We start from the raw sequence: 24081 nt of genomic DNA on the forward strand, positions 1-24081 counted from the left end.
CCCCATCTCTTTTACTTCCTATTGGCATCTTTTGGGACTGTTAATAGGAATGGCTAAATGTAATGCCATATGTAGCTTTTAAGCTGCATGAATCTGAGTCATGGCCTTATAATGTATACAAAAGTGAAGCCCAGCTTCAATGCAGAAGATCTGTAGGTTTTGATGCTGAACCTGCTGTCACTTTCACTGGAGTGGAATGGACTAAAGATGCTTATTCTTAAACTACCTGGCTGTTCTAGGACATTTAGAGCATTTTTTTTTCAAGCTTCTCTGAAAGGCATTCCTCCATTTACAGAGCTCATACTTGGCCAATTTTGGTTTATCTCTCACTCTCGTGTGCACTTTTAATTAAAGATATATCCAAACAATGAGCCATACAGTATGACATATTGTTATTTCTTAGAATTTGCTTTCTAGATTCATAAACTCTAGACAACCCAAGTTAAGGAAGCTTGAGAATGAAGGCTCCTTGAAGTCTTGTAAAGAAACATACTACTCTTGGACTTGGCTTTTCAATAACCCCCTCCTTCTCTATTACCATACTCATTCTCTATTATGTACAGTAGCTAAGCTTTGATGCCTTTTCTGAAGATGATGGAGAACAGTGCACTCTTGTGGGGCAAAATTAAAACCAACAAGAAACAAGAATCCTACCTTTTCAGAAGATAACCTCAATGCATACAAGCAGCTGAGTAGCTGCAATGTGAGAGAATTAATAGTGTTTCCTCTTACTGGGCTATTCAGTAGGTGCACTGAGCATAGCAGCATCATTTCACATATTTTTCCAAATGAAAATCTTTTGCTCTCACTAGAAGTCTGTTTCTCTCACATCTCATGATTTTAATTCAAATAGTAAATGTGGAGAGAAGTAAAAAAAAATCAATAATAAAAGAACTAGTAATTTTCAAAGGATTAAAAATCAATAGTCTTTCTCTCTTAACTGCTTTAATACAGCAGGAAAGCTAATACTTCATGATCATCTGGCTCAATGAGACAATCTGCCACTTCACTTTAAGGATCAAGCACGCATCCCATCAAGAGCTTCATGCTGCACAGCAACATGGACGACTCAGTGTGATGAGACTTTCTGCTACATGTTTCCTCCGCTACAAAATCTGCTCATTTCAACAGTTTTCTTTCAGTAAACCCAATAATTTACAGTATCCGTATGCTTCAGACAATTGGTTATCAGACATACTACTCTTTCTTCCTAAATCAATAATTCAAATCCAAAGCAGTGACCAAAATCAATCTAATAGCCAAAGGTCACTGCATTCTGATGGATGTGTGGTGACTGGTATGAAATGAGTTTTGTGCTTTCACTCAAAGCATGACAGTCACCAATCCTTTTAATAAAAATATAGAAAGCATCTTCACAGTGGATACCATTTCTATGCTGACAGATTTTAAAGAGAAACATACATGAGGTTGAAGTCTCTCTTTACTCCCAAGTGCTGTGTCCAAGTGTGGGCTGTGGGGTGTCATTTGAAAAATGATCTTATTATCTGCTTTCTTCAGAAAGCAAGTAGATGTGTCTGCTAATATCCACTGAAGTCAGCTCTAAATATGATCCAGGAAGTTGCAAATCTACAAAGATTTCCTTTCCGGTCACAAGTACAAAGTCAAAGACGCAAAACAGTACATACAGTAAAAGGTATTTTAGTGGTCATTACCTGCTCCAACGACTTTATCAATTGATATGTTAGAAGCATCTAGTTCCTTGGCAAATTCATGTACAGCTTGATTGGGATCTTCATACGTATGTGGATCTACATAAGTTCTCAGGCCTGGGAGTTTTACTGTATGAAATTCAGAGAGAAAATGTTACTTACACTTAATTAATCTGCCTAAAGAAAGCAAAGGAGATAACAGAAATATAATCAATAGAAGAAAAGAGTACATTGCTTCTTCAAATCAAATAGCTTTTGATGAGTCTCCAGGAATCTTAAGACAGAGTGAAACCAGAGACACTCATGCAGTTATTGCACAGAAGTTCAAAAAGCATTGCACTTGCCATGTTTACCAGTTTTGAAATGATAAAATATTTCCTGACCCTTTTGGCTTGCTCTGTTTAGATGCTGCTTCATATTGTCCCTTACAAGGTAGCAAGACCTGGAATTAATGGTTGATATCACAGTAAACCTGAAAAATTCCTAGGATTGTACTAACCTGTTTCATTTCTGATTCCTCTAACAAGATACATAAGAAAAAGAAAATTATATATAAATAAACGTACACCTCTTTCTACCCTTCTGTTACAAATACACAAGATGGAAGCCAGTCATTCTTAGCATTACAGTTTGGACCTAGTACTGAGTTACCCCTAGTACCTATGCTATATTTTGTCCCTTTGTACAGTCTCTTGGCCAAGGATTCCTCTGCTTGACTGAATCAAGCACTAATTCAAACGACTGTATGATTTTAAAGGCACTTTCAAGCTGTTCACAACACATAACCCAGCAGAACTGGAATGGGAAACATACTATCATTCCCAACATTTCTCCCCATGAAGATGTTGAAGGCAAAGCATTTCTCCTCCCCAGCTCAAGGCCATGCTTGTATTCATACGCAGTAACTTGTGTGTCTCCCTCTATATTCATTTCAGAATATAAAGACATTCTCTATCAAAAAGTAAAATAGCCAGTACATCCAGCTTGACGTTTGTTGCTTCTAACACAAAACCTGAGCTCCTGAACACATATTTCAATTGTCTCAGTTGATCACATAAAAGATATTAAGTATTGCTTTAATCTACCCAGGAATAGCCCTTCCAGCATGGTGGTATTCTACTGCATCCAATTGTTGACTGGTAGCATAGTTAAAGACATTTCATTGTGGTTAGGTAGATGGGAAAAAGTGCCTTTGCACCATTAGTTAGAACTTGCCATTGTTTTGTCAAACAATCCCAAGGGTATGTGAAAAAAAACATCAATTTTATGGAGATTTATTGGCCTCAGAATTGACAAAGAAATGATGAAACCAAGTTTCCAAAATAATTGGCTAGAAAACAATGCAAACTAAGAGCCACGCTCTTAACAGAAGGGCTGCGTATGTGCAGCATTAAATGCCGAGTGTGTTTCCTTCAAGAGACTGATGATTACAGAATTACTTGCAAGTAAAACAAAAAGTAATTGGCTGTATATTGCTGTTGGTTAAAAATCTTGTAAATGCTCCTTTCCGTCCATGCTGAATGTACATTACAGGCTCTCTCATACCCTCAATAAAAATAACAACAATTAAAAGCTTCTGCTCTGAGGGGATTTTGGCTGCAGATTTTTAATGCTGACCCCAGAGGTTCCCAAGATCAGGTGATGGTGACTGCAAGGAGAATAATCCCTTCACACCAATAATTAAGGGCAGCTTGTATAGTAACTGGGTTCTGTCATGAAAAACAGATAATAAACACATACACATGTGTTAAGCTGTACTACTTTACAGCTCATTCTGTGCAAACATAATAATTTACATTTTCATTTTACCAGCACGAATTGCCCTAAGGGTAGCAAAAAAATAAAAAAGGTCTAGCCAAAGAAGGCAAAGGGAGAGGATCTGAGGAGGTGAAACACATTTTTGCTCCTTTGAAGTAATATTATAGGATTTGTAATAAGGCTGCAGGGAATAGCTCATGGCTGGTGCCTTTTTTAAAGTAATTCAGAATAAACTGATTGAAATAAACCAGCTGCTCTATTTGAGATGCTGAAACTTTACAACAGTCAGGGAAGTTACTTTACCCTTTTCTAGTTCACAGGAGCTATTTTCTTATTCTTTGAGAAAGACTCAAGTTCAGTAGAATACCAAAGTTTCATCAGCCACATGTGTGGATGCATACAAATCCTAACATAAAAGCGATTGCAAAATCAGTAAATAATTTTCAAGAATTTCTAACAGAAACATCAGATTCACGATCACCTCTGTACTGACTACAGCGTGGATTAGCATGGCACTCCTCAGAAAGCAGTACATAAATATCTAAAGCCAAATTAAAAGCAATTTAATCCACAGGAATTTAACCACACTGACATGCTTAAGAATAGCGATTGCAACTCTCCATTGTGTGGGAGTAAGGAGAGCAAACTCTGACCTGTTATTTGTCTGCAACACTTTTTTTACTGGCTGCTTTTATTTTATAACCTCATTAAATTTGGATGATGAAGCATTAATTCTATGGGCCACATGTACTCATATAGATTTTTTTGCAGGCTAGTTGGTTAGCTGTTGATGGGCTGCACGATGCAAACCCATTGCTACAGTTTGCATATCCCTTAACAATGTAGGGAAGGAGCACACATGTTTGTGGATACAGCTCTCTGGAGATAAAGAAGAGCTCCAAACTTAAAATAATAATACGAACAGTCAAAGAACAGTTACTCCATTGCCACTGGGATTAGAAAGCAGTCCTAATTTCCAACTACTGCCAGTAAATCCCTCATTAAAATGTTAATTCAATTATATTTGGTGAGGAGGTGTATTTGAGAGGAGTGACATACGGATACCAATAACTCTCTTCTTGAGGATGGTACAGTGTCACTGTGTGCAAAAGGATAAGAACAGAAGTAAAATGATTAAGTGTAAACCACATTAACCTTACAGCATGCCAAACAATAGAAATACATGGTTCTACATGGTTTATAAGGTATAGCAGGGTATTTATCTGGAGCTGAAGCAGTTTCAAAAGACTGCTGCTTCTCACTAAAAGCATGCTCATTCAACATCAAGAATTCAGTGGGGAAAAAAGGGAGCATCCAATTTTGGTCTTTATGAATGATATTTATGCTCTCTGTAAAAGAAAGAAAAAATGCAGTGATAAAAATTTCTGAAACCTTCTCCACTCCTCTTTGGGAATTTTAAACCATCACTTTCTTTACCCTTAAACTTCTCCAAAATTCATTTATTCCTGCTTTAAAGAGAGTATGGTAGAAGTTTGATTATGACCTATCTTTCATTGTTTGGAATTCCTCTGCTTTGGTAGAACCCTGCCAGGTTATTCACCATGTGAACCGAGGCTCAGAGAAACTGACATACAGCAGAAGAATCTCCCCAGCCAGCTATGGCCATCGTAAGTGTCTCCTTTCTGGTAGCAACAAATCACTCCTGGGACCAGAAAATCAACTCCTGCAGCATTTATCTCCCGGATGGGACCTTGCTCCATACTGCTTCTTTCTCAGGACACAGCTAAATGATCCAGGAACGATAGGCCATGTAACCTCATGAAAAATAGGTATAAAAATATCAAAACTGGATGAGCTTGGATTGGTCTTTGAGAGAAAGATCAACAGTAGCTCTGATTCCTCAGGATGACAAAAATGTCACATCTGTACGTTAACTGTTTACATTTATTTTGTGACTCAAAGACACAAAATAGATAGAAAGGCTATCTTCCCAGTTGTGGGTGAGACCCAATGAAACACTCATAATTAGAAAATCAGGGCTCTGACAAAACATTTGTAAACAGACCTGGATTAGAAAATCTTATTAATTTGGGAGAAATTCATTTAGTAGTTATTTTCTTAATTTTAAAAACTACTCCAAATTACTTTTCATTCTATGCTTACAATAATTCCAAACTAAATTTGTTAGTGCATCACTTCTGTTAAACAGCCAGTTTTCATGGTCCCTTCAGCAGTCATCAAGATTTGTTTCATTGATTTTGTATTTTGCTTTGGAGAAAAAAAAAATAAATCATTGCTTAGATGTTATACAGTTGATAAGGAAGAAATTGAAGTCACACTGTATTTCACTATTGCACAGCAGAATCAATATCATATTGATAACCACATGCCTTATTTGAACACATCAATGTTTTGCTTATTACTGACCTGAACATAAATGAATAAAACTGAGACAAAGACTGTTTGTTAGGGGAAAATCTGCTTACCCATAAGAGAATAGAATTCTCTTCCCAATTTCACCTCAGTTTAAGTCAGGTATGGCTTATTTATTTATTTATTCATTTATTTATTTATTTATTAACTGAAAACCATGCATTATCTAGGTGATGAATTCCACAAATCTGTGAGCATTAAAAGACTTCAGTGACTTACGATGGCCATTCCCAAAATGTAGTCTTTTCTCATCAGTACCATGTTTAGACTTCTTGTATCCACAGAATCTACAAGCAACAGAGAAAAAAAAAATGAATATAGAGAATTGTACATGTGAACTGCAGGTGGAAACAGAATTGAATGTTTTTCCTTCACAATTAAAGGCCTGTTTGAAAATTTAATGATATTTACATTCTCTCTATCCTATAGAGGCATGTTATGTTCTCAGGGAATTTGAGGAAATTGACTAATGAGAAGATTTGTTGATTTTTGACCCCTACAGTTTAATTTTACAATTGCCTAAGAATGTGTTTATAGCTTTTTTTAACAACTGCTGCAAGATTGGGGCTGTGAATGTTAGCGGGCTCATTACCAAGCAGCTCAGAGCTCTCTGGAAGCAGACAAAGGAGAAGGTACAAAACAGCCATGCTACTGCCTGATGATGCTCGATTTGCCACGCTCATCAAGGTCCCACAGGGAAATGGAAGAAGAAGCAAATGTGCAAAACAGAGCACAAACTAACCTCCCAATCAAGACGTACACAACAACCGTGAGGAGAATGATGGCAACTGCAGCTGAAATGGCAATCATAACAACCTGGCTATTTTCACTGGAAATGGAGAATGCTGGAAAGTTAACACAAAAATATATAAATAACCACCCCACACAAAACATTAATTAGTACAACACGACTGACCACTCATATAGGGAACAGACAGACTGAATTGTCACTAAATAGCGTTTGGTTTCATGCCAAATATTTAATCTGTTAGGTAATTTTTCATCAGACAAATAAATAAAAGAGAAGTAAATGAAAGACTCTTGACTTCCTGAAAATTTACAGTTGTTGTTGCTTCTACAGCTGATTGTTACTCTTGCCGATTGTAGTAATAGCTGTTAAATTGATCCTTGCATATAAATATATATATGTGATTACAAACATATGTGTTTCATGACATTTAAACAGTTTGTTACAGTCAGTATGAAATTTTTCCTTGAAAAGAAATCCCAGCTAGTCAATAATCCTGAACCTTATTCTCACTTCTGTGTGATGGAAAGTGCTTTAATGAATTAGGCTTCACAATGAAGCCATACAGTATCGCTGTGAAGGTTGTGAAAAGTCTTGGCCCACAGAAACAGATGGAAGGATTATGTAAGTTAGTATTCATTGGAAAAAAAGAAAGGCTTCTTTCCGCCTCACTTTGGACACTTCTCTGCAGTGCCTAAGCCAGGTGCTTGGGTATTGCCATATAACAACAGGACATCTTTGGATCTTATGTATGATTACCCATCTAAAGGTCACCATTCTAAGGACCCTTCCAACTCAAACAAACATCTTCAGCAAACACTTATTGATCTTCATCGACTACAGCAGAATTAGGTTCCTCACCACAATGCTTCATGTTAGTCGTCCAAAGTGAGCTTGAACAGAGACCTCCTGCTCCCCACAAACTGGGCAGTAAGTCTACGTGACTGTCTGGAAGAAGCCTCCACCTATTTTATGCCTACAAGTGCACTTGTGTTGTTATAACATGACAATAGCAATCAAGAAACGTGATTCAGTGTTTATCTGGATAATCTGTACACTCTTTATGCTATCTCTTGTCATCTTCCACATTTTCTGCTAATTTTTTTTTAACTTCTTTTTTAAAATTACTTTGCAAAGAAAGCTCATCAGTTTCCAAGTTATGAAATCTTTTATAATCATAACTGATTTTTTTTCTCCTTTCTGTACTCCTCTGTCCCATTAGAGTTTCATTCATTATGCCAAAGATGCATGTACACCATAATGGTAATTTGCAATAGTACTTTTTTCTTTAAACAAATTGCACGTTTGATTTCCAAAAAGCTGAAGCTGGAAAGGAGCAAGTGGGGATGAAGTACTTAGCATACCTCAGAAATACATAGATGCTGCATACATACATAGTGAAAGACCACTGGATTTACTTACGCTACTCTTCTTGGTAGAAGTTTGTTATTTTAGCAGAATATTTATCATATCATGGGTTCTCAATCATTATGATGAGTACATGAATAAACCTCATGAACCCATATCAGAATTACAGTGTTAAATTGTTTTACAACTCTGAACAGCAGGTAAAAATCTTCTGTGATTTTACTCACCTTTTAAAAGGTAAGCAGTCTTTAATTACACCGCACCAGGCTAGATCAGTAAGTGGTTAACTGAACTAAGGTGGACTTTTTGGTGTATTAAGCTACTTTCACCTTCCAGCAAAGAAAAGGTCTGATTTAGTACGTAGTACCAAGAGGTCAGAACATACTATTCAGGATGATGAGCTCCATTAGTCTTTCTGATGTAAAAACAGAACTTGTAAAGAATACTGACAAGGTCATCAGGTAAGCAAGTAAGTGTTATTATCTGTGCATTAGAGAAAAAGGTAAGTAAATAACTTCCCTCAGGTCACCCAGAAATCTAGTGACATGAGGGAAGGGAGTCAGACTACAGATTCCCTTACCAGCTATTTAACTGAGCAACCACTTTTCTGGCCAGTGGGCATTAGTTTCACCTCAAGGCTGTATAAGAAACATCAGCTCTCCTCTGCAGCAATGTGGAGAATTACATTTTGACCCCCAGGAGTAACAGGCTTATATAATATTAGCTCATTTGGGGCACAGTGTTTAAAGTCCACGGGATTCATGCCACAAGCTGTGAATATAGAAATGCACCAGACTCTCTTGGTATGAGTTGCAGTCTAGCAAGATACTGATTCTGGCACTAGGCAGTGGTAGGGTATGCAACGGAAGAAAATAACACGTGGTATTCCTGTACATTCTTTAAAGCACATTTCAATTTTAATGATAAAACATAAAAGTTATGTAGTAGTGCTATCCAGAAAGACCCATAATAAATAGTAATGAATTGCACCAACTGAACTAGAAAGGGAATGAAAACAGCCACTCAAATCAGTCAGAAATTGCCCACGTAGTCAATTTAAGCCATTTGAACAAATACATACAATCTGGACTGGTTTCAAATTCAAACTTGCGGCTGCTTGTCCCATATCCTGCTGCAGTTCGGGCTCGAATTTGGAAGACGTAGGTGGTATCAGGTTTGAGGCCGCTGATAGTAACATTAGTGCTTTTGGCTCTCAGAATAGTATAGCTTGTCTCTTGTTCCTGCTTTTGGGAAAAGAAATTATCAGATTAAAACCACACCCTAAGAAACATCAGCAAGAGGTGTTTGATGTAAAATGACAAATCACCTGGAAAGCAGTGGCATATTGAATATTTATAGCCTGGCAAATGCCTGCACAGCCATTCATTTTCAATCAACTAAAAATCTGTTGATTAACAAGAAATCTAAATCATTACAGCTCCTATAGCTTTGCACTGTAAATCAAGTACTAGACATGCTGAGTGTACGACATTTCATTATATGGCTTTGTACCACTTTGTCCATTGCCTGTAGTACAACAAGAAAAATGAAGACTACAATTTTATTTAAAAACCGTAAAACAGATTTGCCTACTGTACTGAATTGGAAGTTGTAACAGGCCAATTTAGAGCTTTTAGGGCCCTGCAGAGCTATTGCAGGACTTGGTTTTTACTGCCTCATGTTTTACAAGATAGCATGTATCCTTATAACAGTCAGAACAGCAGTCTGTTCAGACTCCTTACCCCAGCTCTATGAACAGGCTAATATAACCAGTTTACTATTATGCCATAAAAACTACAAGCCTGATGCGTCAGGCCTCATTTGGGCAAAATCTCACCGAATTTGTTCTTGAACAAGTCTAGGACTTTAATAGCCAGGAAGGACGTGTATGCCTACTCTTTATTGCTTATGCTAAAGAATAAGGAGTGCGTCCAGTACAGATGATATCCTAACAAGCATGCTCTGCTTCAGCAGGCATATTTCTGATATACTGACTTTTAATGTAAAATAAGAAATAGGCTACTTTGTAATTTTGGATACCTTGTATATTGTGGAAAAGCTAGTTCTGATAAAAGCATGTCTCAGTCTCACTCTAAGCATAGTTTAAAATGTTAAGCATCCATTTGGGGCCCGAGGTATTGCTTATTTTACTACCATCATCCTGTACCAAAAAAGCATTTTTGGCTTTCTAAAAATGGCAGCTGGAAGTGCCTCAGAGAAAGTCTTGGACTGTAGCCACATGTGGGGAACTGAAAAAATGTCAGTTTCTTTGGCTTGCAACGAAGAACTTCTGTATTTTGGAGGTGGTGGGGATTTCATCTGCTGCCCATTTACTTTGAAATACACTCGAATCATTGAGTTATGCCTTGTTGAGAGTGGAATCTAAGTTGGGGTAATGCATGTTGATTGCAAAAGAATCTCACCTAATTCCCACTACATTTTATGGGACTGCATTAGCTGGCAAGTTACTGGGCTTTTAATTTCACCAGTGATGTACCGAGTCCTGAGAGAGGCTGGAAAACACTTCATACAGTCTGACTGCCAAAGGCAGCTCTTCTTCATGTTCAAGTGACTGGAACTCTTATAGCCTGTTTGCTTTACAGTGCTGTCCAGAGCAAGAGAGTAAGGTCTATTCTAAGATAGTAGGTCGGTATCAGAAACCATTGCCTTCAATGCCGTCAAAGCCTAATTGACCTATTATTGGAAACCTTTGAAATGGACAGAAGCAGAGAAGTTTACATCACAGTTAAGGAAATTGCCAGAATATCTACATAATATTTAACATGATGTACAATGTACATTTACACTGGAAAATAATAATAATAATGATAATGATAATGATAATGATAATAATAATAATAATAATAATAATAAAAGCTAAGCCTCTGTCTGTAATATTTTCCAAAATCACAATTTAAAATAGGATGAGCTGGACCTATTCTTCAAAGACTGTCTATAAAAACGCTTATCATGGTTTGGTTTCCTCGCAATGTAAGCATAAAAACGAAATAAACATTGGATTTTCTTATGGTTTTCTGACGTATCTCTGAAAAAAGTTTTCTGTTATAAATTCTAGGGAGAAAACTTCTAGGAAGACATTTTAAGGAGCTAACAGGTTTGCCTAAAATACATATTTTCTAACTAACAAAGGCCTAGTACTGCAATTTACAAGTTTTCCTTATCTCATCATTTAGCTGAAAGTAGGCAACCATTTGAATTTCAAAGACACTATAATCTTGTCTGTAAAACACACAATCTTCTGTGTATGCTATGACTGGACATTCATTCTGATCTCACTTCAGGCTCTTTTTCTGAAATGCAAACATTTCCTTCTTGCTCAGATACATAAGTGCAAGAGAGAATATAGTCATGGCCCTGTCTGCTAATAATCCACAATGGAACTTGCAAAATAAATGTTTAAAACAATGGTATGGAGGATGTCACGATATCTTAGTTTATGGCAAACTTTTTACACACATATTTTGAAAGTAATTTTTTATGTTAATAGTAATCAAATCACTGAAACACCACATAAAAGCCCAAGTTTATCTTTCCTGGGGATAAAGTAAAACTTCAGAGATACAACACTAGAGCTGCCATGAGCAGAAGGGATATACAAAGGGGAAAGTCACTCTTTGCCAAGCAGAATTTTAATCAAATGCTCTGATGATAAATTTGAACTTGGACGCAGAAAGAATATTCCTCTTGATCTACACAGTTTACTAGACACAATCTTTACTGGGAAGTAAATCCCACTACTGTTAGTGTCTCATATGCAAATGAAATTTTACAACTATAAACCACGTTTTACAAAAGACATTTTTTGGATCCATTTAACATTTATAGAGGCTGCACTAGTGAGAGTGAATGGTATGTCCTTTTTCAGATAAGGACAGTGAATGTTTACACTGCACCAGGAAGAACATTTTCTCCGTTGGTGGCACGCAGGCAGCAGAGGCCAAACCTGGGCTGCACATCTTCATGAGGTGCTCTGGCTTCCAGCACTGCCTCCTCTCACTGTTGGCAAAGCTGTCAGTATGACAGCTCCCACAAAACTCATGGAGTGTACACGGCCTGCCCTTTAAACCCTAATAGGAGTTTAAAAGCAACTAAATTCATTTGCATTTAATTTACTTTGCCAACCTCAGAAAAAGCACAAACTGGATATAATGTTTTATTTGTTTGTTTTAACCAGTCTACTGAGCACGTTATTTCAATGACGGGAAAAGCAAATATATTTTAGTAATGTAAGACTGCAATTAAAATTCACTCATCATTTGGAGCATCATTTCGCCCTAATAAAGAGTGCGGGATTTAGTTATCGTAATTGTTACCCACATATTTAAATGAAGCAATTAATAATTTTCATGCGGTATTTTGTCCTTGCATGACAAAATACTCCTTTCAGAGAACTTAATTAGGTGTGCAAGGACAACAGGGAAAAAAAAAATAGCTGTTGGTGCAAGAAAAAACTCCTGACTTTTGCTATATGAGCACTTTGTCAGCTGAGACTCTTAAAATCCAGCACAGCATTATAAATGGACAGACTAAAGCAGGGCGTCATTCTGTACTGCTAACATTCCATAAAATATTATGTCTTGTGATAAAGTAAATGCCTAGATGTTACATATGACATTCACTTTTATTTATTTCTTTTAAGTGCTTGAAATAAATAGTAACTGGTCAAATAGCCTCACAATCAAGCTCTATAGATTCTAAAAGAAAATATAATTCTATTTTGAAAAGGAAGTCTAAAGACCTGTCACTGCCAGTTCATAATCTTATGCATAATGCCTTATAAGTTCATTTCAAAATAGTCTCCCAGAACTGCAAATCCTGATCTCTATAGAAACATCATACGAAGCTCTATTATTTCTTGGTTACACAAGTGAAATCACTCATGATGAAAACTGAAAAGGTTAATTATACTTGATGAAAATTAATATTTTCCACAGACTTGATGCCGATAATGCATTAGAAAAACTACACAATGTCATCATTTAGATATTAGTTCTGTTTCTAATACAAATCTATTGTAACATCCTGAATATTAGTAACATTTAGTTGCCAAAAAATATCACCTATTCTTCAAGATAAATGACAGAATTGGACTGACTTACAATAATCTATTAATAGTGTGTATATTAATTTCTGAGATTAATATACTGTGTATATTAATTTCTGTATAGTAATTTATTGTGAGCAAAAGCAAGCAGAAGGGAAAAGAATGGCTCAACATAAATCAACTTCCAGCAATCACGTATGACTTGTCAGTAGAAATACCCAGATTGCTGACTCTGGAGGGTTTATTTCTTAGTACCTGTCACTTAACAGCAGTGGGTTTTGATGAGCATGGCCAAGATGATTTTAAAGGGAGTGGTCCAGTTTAAAAAGCAAGCTCTCTTTTCAAAAGAGGAGAGAAAGGGACTGCTTAGCTGTCTCAGACTGAAAAGCAGCATCCCTTCAATGAGTCTCAAGAAGGAGTAAAGGAAGTCACCATCCAGCACTGTCTGGCCTGGCCCCTAGGTAAGTTTAACATCTCTAGAGTAGGAACTTTCAACCTTTTCCAATTTGCAGACTTGCAAAGGGCAACGGATTGAAGCCTCCTGACAATGGACTTCCTTTTCTTCATTACCTTTCATAAACCCCAAGGAACAGGCTGCTGACTCCCCAAGGGACTACAGACCACACATTAAAAACACCAGTGTCAGGAGGTTGTTTTTTTTTTAAATCCCTTTGCTCTGAATAGTCTGGCTCCTATTGTTAAGCAATTGGCTCTTTGGTTTAAGAAAGCTGTCTGGTGCCTATGAACTCTTGATCACAGACTTCAAAGGGAAGAAACACATGTGCACAATCAGCTCATAAGACTGGTTGTCTCATGAAGCTGTCTTATGATAGCCAGTTGCTCCACAAAGACTGGATATACACAGATTGAATAGTAGCTACATGCCTGGACTGTACTGTACCCTTGTACTGGAGGATGATCATTGTCATGAATTTTAAAAAGCCAATTTCACTGCAGAATGATAATCAAAACATTGGGAAAAAATAACACAAATACACAAGTACAACTTGACAGTCATTTAATTACATTGAATTAAATGCTCACAAGCGGAAAAAATTATCTCCCTTCGGAACAGCTAAAACCAAATCTGATACCAGGGTAAGCAACAAACCTGAGCAGCACAACCCATGCCTCGTGGGACTAGAGAGCTGCCCAGAAAAAGACTTGTGCCTGGAAAGGCTGGAGTTAGAGCTGAGATGTGGCTGCCAGGACATGTCCTAAATGAAATGGAGGTTAATCACACAGGCAAATAACCTGCGCACAACAGAGAGCAGTTCTGGGATCTCTCAGACACAGGCTCTACGAAATACATAGCTCTAACAAACTTTGCTAAAAGACTGCATCTGTGGTTTTTTTTTTCCTTCAAAAAAGTCTGAATTTAAGAGAGCTTAAGTAATTCTGCACGCTTTTACTGCCAAGGATGTACAACTACAGACAGTCTGATGTATGAGCTAGTTCTCTTTTACTTATTCTCAAGCACAGCACATGGACTTGATCTTCCTCCCATTGAAATTAATGGAAAAAACACAAAGTTAACATCTAGAGGCTACTGCACTTTAAGGTGAGACCGAACCAAGATGTTACAGATGCTTTCTGTTTATTCTTTTATCAGTAACTCTACATTTTTAGAGTTTTACTGAATCTACCAACTTCAGTAGCAATATATTCCACCTGAAGTTCTCTTTAATTGATCTAAAAATAGCCAATACCATTCTCCACAATCTTTGCATAAATTTATGGTCTTTTTGACGCTACCAGAAAGGTTAGAAAAAAACAAAACCAACAAAACACTAGATTATGCAGATTTACTAAATGTTTATATGATGTAGTAATCAACAGCATAAGTTCAACAAAATGCCAACACAAGGTAGAACATCTTTAATGACAGATTCTCTTTGATTTATCTAATCAATGTATAAAGAATTCAGTTATTCATGAAAAGTGGGAACTTTTACAGTGCAAAGCAGTCACTAAAAGCCTAGTCCATCTCCTTCCAAATCACCTTTGTACCAGAGGGAAGCACTAATGCAAGGATGACAAATTACTCTATGAATATTGACAGCATAACTGAACTTTGTCCAGTTCTGGGCTCCTGCATCAGTTCTGTGCTCCTCAATTCAAGGAAGACAGGGTACTTTTAGAGAGAGTCCATCAGAGGGCCACAAAGATGATGAGGGACCTGGAGAATTTCCTGTACAAGGAAAGGCTGAGAGACATGGGACTGTTCAGCTTGGAGAAGAGAAGCTTGAGAAGGGATCTTATCAACATTTACAAATATCTGAAGGGCAGAAGTCAAGTGGATGGGGCTGAGCTCTTTTTGGTGGCACCCGATGATAGGACAAGGGGCAATGGGCACAATCTAGAACATGAGAAGTTCCATCTGAACATGAGAAAGAACTTTACAGTGATAGTGACAGAGCCCTGGAACAGGCTGCTCAGAGAGGTTGTGGAGTATCCTTCTCTGGAGATATTCCAGATACATCTGGATGCTTTCCTGTGTGACATGCTGTAAGGAACATGCTTTAGCAGGGGAAGTCAGACCTGATGATCTCCAGGGGTCCCTTCCCATTACTCTGTAATTTTGTCCATAATTTAAATTGCTATTACCAATTCTTTCCACCCTCTTGAAAATATCAGTGGATAAAATCCCATTAACAAATCCTAGATTTGAACTTAATATTGAAAAACCCCTCTCCCACTCCCATACCACGCTCTCTGTTGTGGCATGCAGTGAATTAGTAAGGGCGTCTGGACCATTAGCGTACGCAAGACAGAATAACTTCATTACCACATTACCAGCATAAAAACCTCCCCTTCAGAGATCTTCCCACCTTTTCATAGTATTTGACCTCGTAGTCCAAGATGATTCCATTTGGGTGCTCAGGTTCCTGCCAAGACAGAGACACGCTGTTCCTGGATGTCCGGTCTTTCCTTATCACTGTGATGGGGGATGGTGCTGTAGAAAGGGGATAGATGGGGGGAGCAGGGAGGAGAGAAAAGCAAACTGGTTTTATCTCCTTTCCAATCCTTGGCAAAGAGAACTGTTTCCATTTAAAAGACTCATGAACATAGGTCTGGACTTGTATCAACATTCAGCAGCTGGATTATTGTCCTGGTACGCATGCCTTACAGCACACTGGCCTCAAGGAAAATGAGCTGAGATTTGCTGTTAGAGTAGTGGCAAGGCAGCAGATGGTTTCAATCTGCTACTACAGTGTAAGCAGTGAAATACATCTGATGTACTGAAAAAGAGAACAAAACAACAATACTACCTATTTTTTTACAATGCTGAAGTATTATTATTTCAAGACTGCAGAACCCTGATCCTGCTTTCATACTCGATTGTAATTGTAACACAGTCCTGGGATACACAATGTACTCCTAGTAACAACCACCAGCTTCCTGCAGACATGACTTGGTAAGTTCTCCAGATACAAATTGCTCCCATATATGCTTTTCCTATATTCTATTGCTATGAAAATGAAATTTGAAGAAAAAAAAACACCTTAACTGCAGAACTACCTCATTTCTGATCCATATTAATCATGGTTAGGCATGACAACTGACTGCATGTCAAAGACTCACCAACCCCCAAAACTATCAACGTCATGGAAAAAAGTCATAATTACCTAAGATACTTTAACATGGGTTCATCTCCAGACCACCCAGCTTTCTGGGTTGCTCCAAGCCATAAGTTTCCTAGACTGAGAGTTATGCAAGCTCTATTTTTTCCCCCACTTGTTTTCAGTTGGTTTCCCACTTCAAATGCCTCTCTTCCATGGTTTTGGCCAAAATTCACCAGATGATAACTTATAGATCACACATTAAAGGTTGTAACTGTCATTAAAAAAAAAAAAAACTTTTACAAACAAACAGCCTTTTATCTTACCACGTAAAACAAATGTGTTTATAAGTTCACATTGTGCTATCCCAATAAAAAGACTCTGGTTGATCTAAACAATTTAATTTCAGCGGAATCCTATGAAGTTTTATTGTTCATATAAAACTAGTTGCACTTCATAGGCATTACATATAGGCATTACATATTTGCATGCTTTACCCAGTGTCCTTTGTGTCTGTATTTTCCTTCCCGAAAATAGATCTTTTGAGAGCCAGGGGAAAAAAAAAAAAAAAAAAAAGAAGGAGCTCTAGTTAATTTTTGGAAAACTCATGCTGTGTTTGGTTTTGATAAAATTCCACTGAAATGTGCCTTCTACTCTTGCATTGTAATCTAAATGCTGATAGCTTCCTTTAACTGAGCAGAACATCTAGAGAACTGCATCTATTCACACAAGCATTTGTATGTACACACTTTCACATCACTTCTGGGCTGAAACTCATTCTCTGGACAGCTCTTTCACATATCACGTGGTTCACAAGATTAAAATATTGCAAAAATCCCTTTTGCTTCCCCAGCAGGAAGAATTTATCTTGAATTTCAATTATTTAAGTCATATTTTATTTATTTTTCTAAAGTGTGAGGGAAATAGTCTCTTGATTTTATATAATCTCACCAGCTCCATGCTGGCTGAAGAGCTGCAAAGCACTTGCACTGAGAACAGAGGATCAGCTTCTAATGAACATCCTCCAGCAATTCCACTTGGATTGCAACCAGGCACGAATCAGTGCTGAAGCCAAAATGCAAGGGATGAGTTGGTTGGGCTTCTCTGCCATAGCCAGCTCCATGCTAACTCATAGGCCCATGTCTGGTGCTCTCATGCTCTTGTAAGTCATTTTTATGTCTTCTTTTTAAGTCAAGCTATTCATCTATTTTTGTGTTTGAACAGAGTGCCAAGCCTCGTATCCCAGCTGGTAACACTTCCCATTAAGGTAACATTAATACAGTTTTTATGAATAATTAATATATGATTAAAAGAAATGGCTTTTCCCCTAATAAATTACAGTAATTTGGGCTGTAATGCACTCTTGGTGCAAGCAGGAATATTCTTATATGCGCCAATACAGATGTGCCTTAAAAAAACTTGCAGAGTATTAATTATTTTGAGCTAATTTATACACATCGTAGCAGATGCTACCAGTAACTTATCTCACAGCAGCTCACTAAAAAAGCGTCTGCTCTACCATAATCAATAACATTATAAAAGATTCATATACCTCTCCTGATCCCAAAGCTGCTTAGAAACTGCACACACGCAGTGTCTGAAAGAGACAGCATCCCAGGGCATGGGAGAATGGAGGGGAGACTGATGATCCCAGAGAACAAAAAGTTTCAGGGACCTTCAATCCCACGAATTGAGAACACCTGGTTTCTGCAGCATAGCGATGAACTCTGCCAGATGCTGAACCACTGAGCTATGGAAATTAGATATATAAATCCATACATAAAAAAATAGATATATATCCAAATCTCTTTAAAACAATATCTTAATTATGCACATTACAGAGGTTACTTAGTTTTAAGTACGCGTCAGTGTACAAAGGAAAGGTTTCTTCAACTGTTTTTGTGGTTGACTACCTAATTTTAGAGGACATATCACATCATTTTATCCAGAATGGAAGATACTTGTTTGTAATTTATTATTAATTTCATAACCATCTTGTATATTTTCTTTCCTTCATCTTATTACCTTATCTTATTATCTATTATCTTATTTTACATACTACCTGAGCATTTTAATTTTGAAGCACACATGATTTGGAAAGTAAAGAACCAACATTTGGGAATGAGTTTCATCATCTTCTGGCTGTTCCCAACACCTGTTTGTGCACACTGGACTTCACATGCAATAGCTGACTATAGTCCCTTCCTATGTGTTGTAGGAAACAGAGATCCACAGAGGATAGCCTTCACAGGAGTCTCTCCCAGCAGCCAGCCTGGCCTTTGCCTTATCAGGCTCTGCTGCAAGCTGAGATGGATGTGACCTAACTCTTCTACAGCACCTGTTGCCCTGCACAGCCCATGTATCTACTGAAAAGTTTCTTTTGTCCATGTGTAGTTCTAACTCCTCCATTAATACATCAGATCAATGGAGGAACATGTGCCAGTTATTCTCTGGTTTGAACAAGATGAGAGAGAATGCAAAAATGACCTGCACAGCACTTGGTGCAAGCTTCCTTTGCTGGTCTGAAGAATCTGAACTGTTTAATCTCAATGCAAACATTTTTTTGTTTTTATTTTTTTGCTGTATCTGTTGGATAGGCACGTTTGAAAGTGTTAGAAGTCCTCAACCCTAGTGCAAGAAAGCAATCAATGGATTTAATGTGCAGTAAAAGTGAAAGTAACCTCTATATATGTATTGCCATGCATGGAAATAGTCACAAGCTAACATTAGTGCATTAGCCACCAAGGCCCCAGCTCAAGTCTGTGATGCATCTAGGAGGAATGACCAATTATTTTTTGTACACATCCCTAGAATACACTGTAAAAAAAACAAAACAAAACAAAACAAAAAAAACAACCAACCAATCAACACCATATAAACAGTATCTTAAAAATGTATATTTTGAAATATACTCACTTTCATAGTTCTTTCTTTTGTTCCCCTCAAGTACTTGAACATATCCTGCAAAGCAGAAATAGACTACCTCCCATCAAGTCCAGAGAACTTTTTTAATCTCAGAGCAACCATTTCTGGTTCAAAGTAGATGTCAGCCTTAATTTCCATTTTGCAACACAGCTAATCTTCCCTTCTCACCAGAATTCTTCAGTCACTGTGTTTTATCACCAATCTTCAGAAGAGATTGAAATTCCAGCAAAGAGACAAGCTGAAGAAATTTAACATGATAAATCACTGACCAATGAAGATATCACTAAGAGCAATGCTGTCTTTTGGATGAATAGAGAGATGAAGATCTCCTGTTTCCTAAAGACCATTAAATAAGTACAGTAAGATGAAAGTGGAGTGAAAATCAGGCTACGGAAGCGAGTAGAACTACTTCATATTTCAAATGCCATTTTTTTATTGCAATTCCAGGATCTTCCTTTCTTAAAATTGAGAAAAAAATTAGATTGTGCAAAAATAGAATGCTGGAACAGATCTTCTAAGTGGCTGCCACTATAATTGAGAAAAATGAGCTTGCTGTGACAGGATGGTAAAAATTACTGTGAAGTTTTTTTTTTTTGTAAATAGAAATTTTTAGACATTACGTTAAAGCATCATCTTCAGTACTAAGTTGAATTGATTATCATTTAGAAAATGTATATTTCAAAGCAAAACTTAAGGAGAATACTCTTCTAGACTAAAAAGCTGAGTGAATAGCATTTCAGTGATGGTTGGATAAATTCTGCTGATCATAGGGCTCCATTTATTTACATTTTTATTGATGTTCTGAGTAATGTTTTAGTGCTCCTCACTGAAAAAAGTTGGTTGGTGGGGTTTTTTTTGTTTGTTTGCTTTACAACTAACATGAGGCTTGTGTGGCCATGCATGGAGAGGTTATGCCAATTTTTTTTTCCTCAAGAAAAGGTCTGTATTCTCAGTAGTCATATACAATGTACATAGAGACATTTATGAATCAAGTGGTTACTATTGCACGGGTACTACAGTCTAACTGGTTTATGACTAGTTTAAGCAGTTAATATGAACACTCAAAGCTCCCTGGAGTTACAAGGGGAAATGTATTCTGAGTGCTCAGTGCTGTTAGGTAGCATTTGTGACAACTGGGAATGTGGATGTTGAAAAGGTAACGAATGCAATGATCCGGGGAGCTTAGGCTCACAAGTGTAAAACCCTCCTCACTCACAACTATTAAAGGTGGAAGCAAATAACATGAAAGATCTAGCAGAGAGGACAATAAAACTCTGCTCAAATTGATTTCCCAGAGAAACTGACCCCAACAGATCATTTGTTTTCCTCCAGTTTAATAGCAGCTGTATATAAATCTCCTTATTGACTTTTTCTTATTCCTTGGTTATTGTTTTCATATGTGACTGGCCTACAGATGTATATACTGAAGAAAATTCCCAGTTCTGTGACAGAGAGAACTCACTATTAACTCTGGGAAGTTATGTGTGTGCATTTTCTGAAATATTTAGAGTTGTGCTGTTTCTTGCTTAGGTCCCTAGATCACAAATTAAATATTTGGGAAGGCCTTGTAAAGTTCTCCAAATTTCATTCTAAAAATGACCATGGTCCACTCACTTTCAGCCTTTTCTTGCAACCAGCTATCAGCATCAGATAGTAAAACATTCCCAGTAATACTGAGAGATGGTGATCATGAACAAAGCCGAGCCAGCAGAACTGATTGTATTTAAAAAAATGAAACTTCTAATGTACTATTTTTTGTTTCTCTTTCTTTAGAAAACTAGTGATTTTTATTATCTAATCTTAATGTTGTCATCTGACATAACATATAAATTTTCTTTAATGCCCTTAGGAGGTAATGTGGAACCAGAAGAATAAATAAAGATCATAATCTGAGAATTAAATCTTGTGCAGTCTCTGACAGCAGGATCTACTGGGACCCAAACCCAAATCTGTAAGCCTTAGAGCACCAGTGCCCAAACCCCAGAACAATTGCACAAGGGCAAGCGTAAAGACCAATGTCTGAAGAAATAAACTGCTCTCTTCACTAGAAGTTTCTCTCAAAACCTGGAGTTGCATCCATGAGCACTAGCCCTGCCAGAAGCATGGGGAGCCCACATCCAGCTGGGCCCAACCCAGCCAGCCACGCTACTCATATATGTTCCACCTACAAAACAAAACCCTGGCATTTAGTTTTACGTATTGTCTTTCTAGCTTCACCTTCATCCAACCATTCTGCTGCCAGACAGCACTCAATATGTGACAAAGTCCTAAGTAATAACTTGCAAATCAATACAATGACATTATATTTCCATGATACGATCACATCTATTTGTATGGAGTTCTATACTTGCCCTTGGATCCTTTACACCTCCAGTCTCTAGTCAGTGGATTAACATTTAGGTGGTTTATTAAAGAAGACTGCTCACAGAAAGCAGGAGTTGCATTGCTTTAAAACTTCTAGGGTTGCACTACCATTTATTTTCTTCACAGAGCCCAGTTGCTCACACTGCCCCTGCTACACTGTTGTGCCACACTGAGCAATGGTGGGGCTGGTCCCACCAGATTTCTGTATCCCACCATGATTTCTGTACATACCAGAAAGGCAAGGCTGGAGCTGAGTCACCAGATGGATCCCAGGGCAGGAGGGAGAAAGAGGAAAAAGCCACGTTTTAACATTTTGTAAACCTGCATTCTCCTCTTCCAGATGCAGTTATCCACCTCTCTTGACTGGATGTGCAGACACAGTCCTTTGGCCTTTAATCTCCAGGACACATAGTTAAACCAGCGCAGTACATTTATATGTGCTCTTGCACCTTTTGCTTGAGCTGCAGCAGACTCAATATAGTTTTATGACTTGCGCTGTAAAATGTCACCTGATTCTGTAACACTGTTAGGCAACCATCAGCCAGAACACAGTGCACCTTCCCTGTCAGCAGAGATTGGGAAGCCTATCCAACCCAAACAGCAAGAGGCCCATGGCAGTGTGCAGGCCATTTCTCTAGATCTTTGTAGCATTCAGTAGTTACGAATCAGGTGAAAAGGTCCATCCTGTCTATGAGGTGGCTACCAAGGTATGAGCATTCACAAAAGTCAAAACGAGAAAGGGAAATAAAAGAACAAAACTTCTAGGTTAAATAGAGGCAGGTTAACTTCGGATGAAACAAAATCAAATATGAGAGCCATGGATGCTTCTCTCATAAAAAGAAAAAAAAAAAAAAAAAAAGTTTTAGAGATGAACATGTCTGTGATTCTTTTAATGGATGATTTCCTGCATTATGTCCAAAGTATCTGAATGCACCTAAAAGCTGAAGGATTCCAGCCAGTGGTGATAGACTCCAGAGTGGCTGTGGGCATTGCACAGGTGCCTTAAAAGAAATAAGGGCAAACAAGCAGCTCGAGCAGGAATTGCACTAAAAGGCAGCTGCTGGATTTCACTCTCAAGTGCAGAGAAAGGCAACCTCCTGGGCAACAGCTGTCACTGGACAAGTGATTGTCAGAAATCATTTCTCACTCTTACAAATAAATTCTAAATTAAAAGCAAACTTCATTAAGTGGTGCACATTCATGTTCTCATCTCTCCCTCCTTTTATGAAGAGAGATAGCAAATGCTTTCCACAGGGAGAACAGAATGTTAGACTTACTCATATGTTTAACATGTGTGTAATAAATCATGGAAACACCATGTCCATTTGGGAAGTATCAAGCTGCACAAGGCACTCACATCAGAAGCTTAAAATTATGGTGCCATGGTGTTCACTGCTGTTATTGCACAGAGGAGACAAATGCTGTACATGCTTTCCTAAGAATTCAGCCCAATGGTACTCATAATACAAATGTTATTCTTTCTGTACTTCGTTTGAGATGGCAATGGTAGGAGCTCCTCAATAGTTCATATTTTTCACAGGATGTGTTTAAGACTGTATCAGTTTAAAATAAACAATTTTGCTTTGCCTTTCCCACCCCATTGTTACATTACTTTGTAGGATGTTAGAACCTCAGGCTTCCTGGAGTGAAGTTTTCTGAAAGAACAGTTTATTCCCCATGACTGTGAAATCAACTGTCAGATGCTGAGTAGACTTCTCTTTTCTCAAGCAGTTATTGAGTCCACCAGAAAAATGCCATTTACAGTTTAAGAAGTGTATTTAAGAACTGGTTCTAGAAAAACCAGTATCCAAAAACAGAGAAAACACCACCTGCATTCAGATAAGTAATATCCGATATAAAATCTTTATGCTCCTTTAAATAGCCACTGCAAACTCTTGAATTGGTCTACCAGTAAATTCTATTAGAGCCTTTTCAAACTGATCAGAAATCACTGTGAGTGGATACAGTATTTCTAAAACCTCTTGCCCAGTCATTCTTTAGTATTTCCAGAGTTAGCTTTGAACCAAATGATTTTGCAAAGGTTAACCAGAAGACTAGAACCATTGATGGAACACAGCTGAAAGGTGTTCACATCTCCTTTCATTTTCTTTTGGATTTGGGGGTTCCTTTATATATGGTAGCATAGTTTATTAGAAGTATATGTATTCTATTACAATTTGGTTTTACATTAAAATGCTTGTAAAAATAAATATTGCACTAATAATT

General features: G+C 37.5%; 1 protein-coding gene across 1 annotated transcript in view; it reads right to left on the bottom strand.

Annotated features, from left to right (window-relative positions):
• Window positions 1-24081, bottom strand: part of EPHA3 (EPH receptor A3) — a 217085-nt gene that overhangs the window by 39798 nt on the left and 153206 nt on the right. The window contains exons 6-10 of the mRNA XM_042867169.1: window positions 15835-15959; window positions 9020-9182; window positions 6565-6667; window positions 6042-6109; window positions 1674-1799 (exon numbers count right to left, since the gene is read on the bottom strand). Coding sequence (XP_042723103.1) covers window positions 1674-1799; window positions 6042-6109; window positions 6565-6667; window positions 9020-9182; window positions 15835-15959 — 585 coding nt within the window. The remainder of the gene's footprint in view (window positions 1-1673; window positions 1800-6041; window positions 6110-6564; window positions 6668-9019; window positions 9183-15834; window positions 15960-24081) is intronic.

This window comes from Lagopus leucura, unplaced genomic scaffold (genome assembly GCF_019238085.1).
Source record: "Lagopus leucura isolate 7727_CA_CO unplaced genomic scaffold, USGS_WTPT01 Super-Scaffold_100001, whole genome shotgun sequence".
NCBI lineage: Eukaryota > Metazoa > Chordata > Aves > Galliformes > Phasianidae > Lagopus > Lagopus leucura.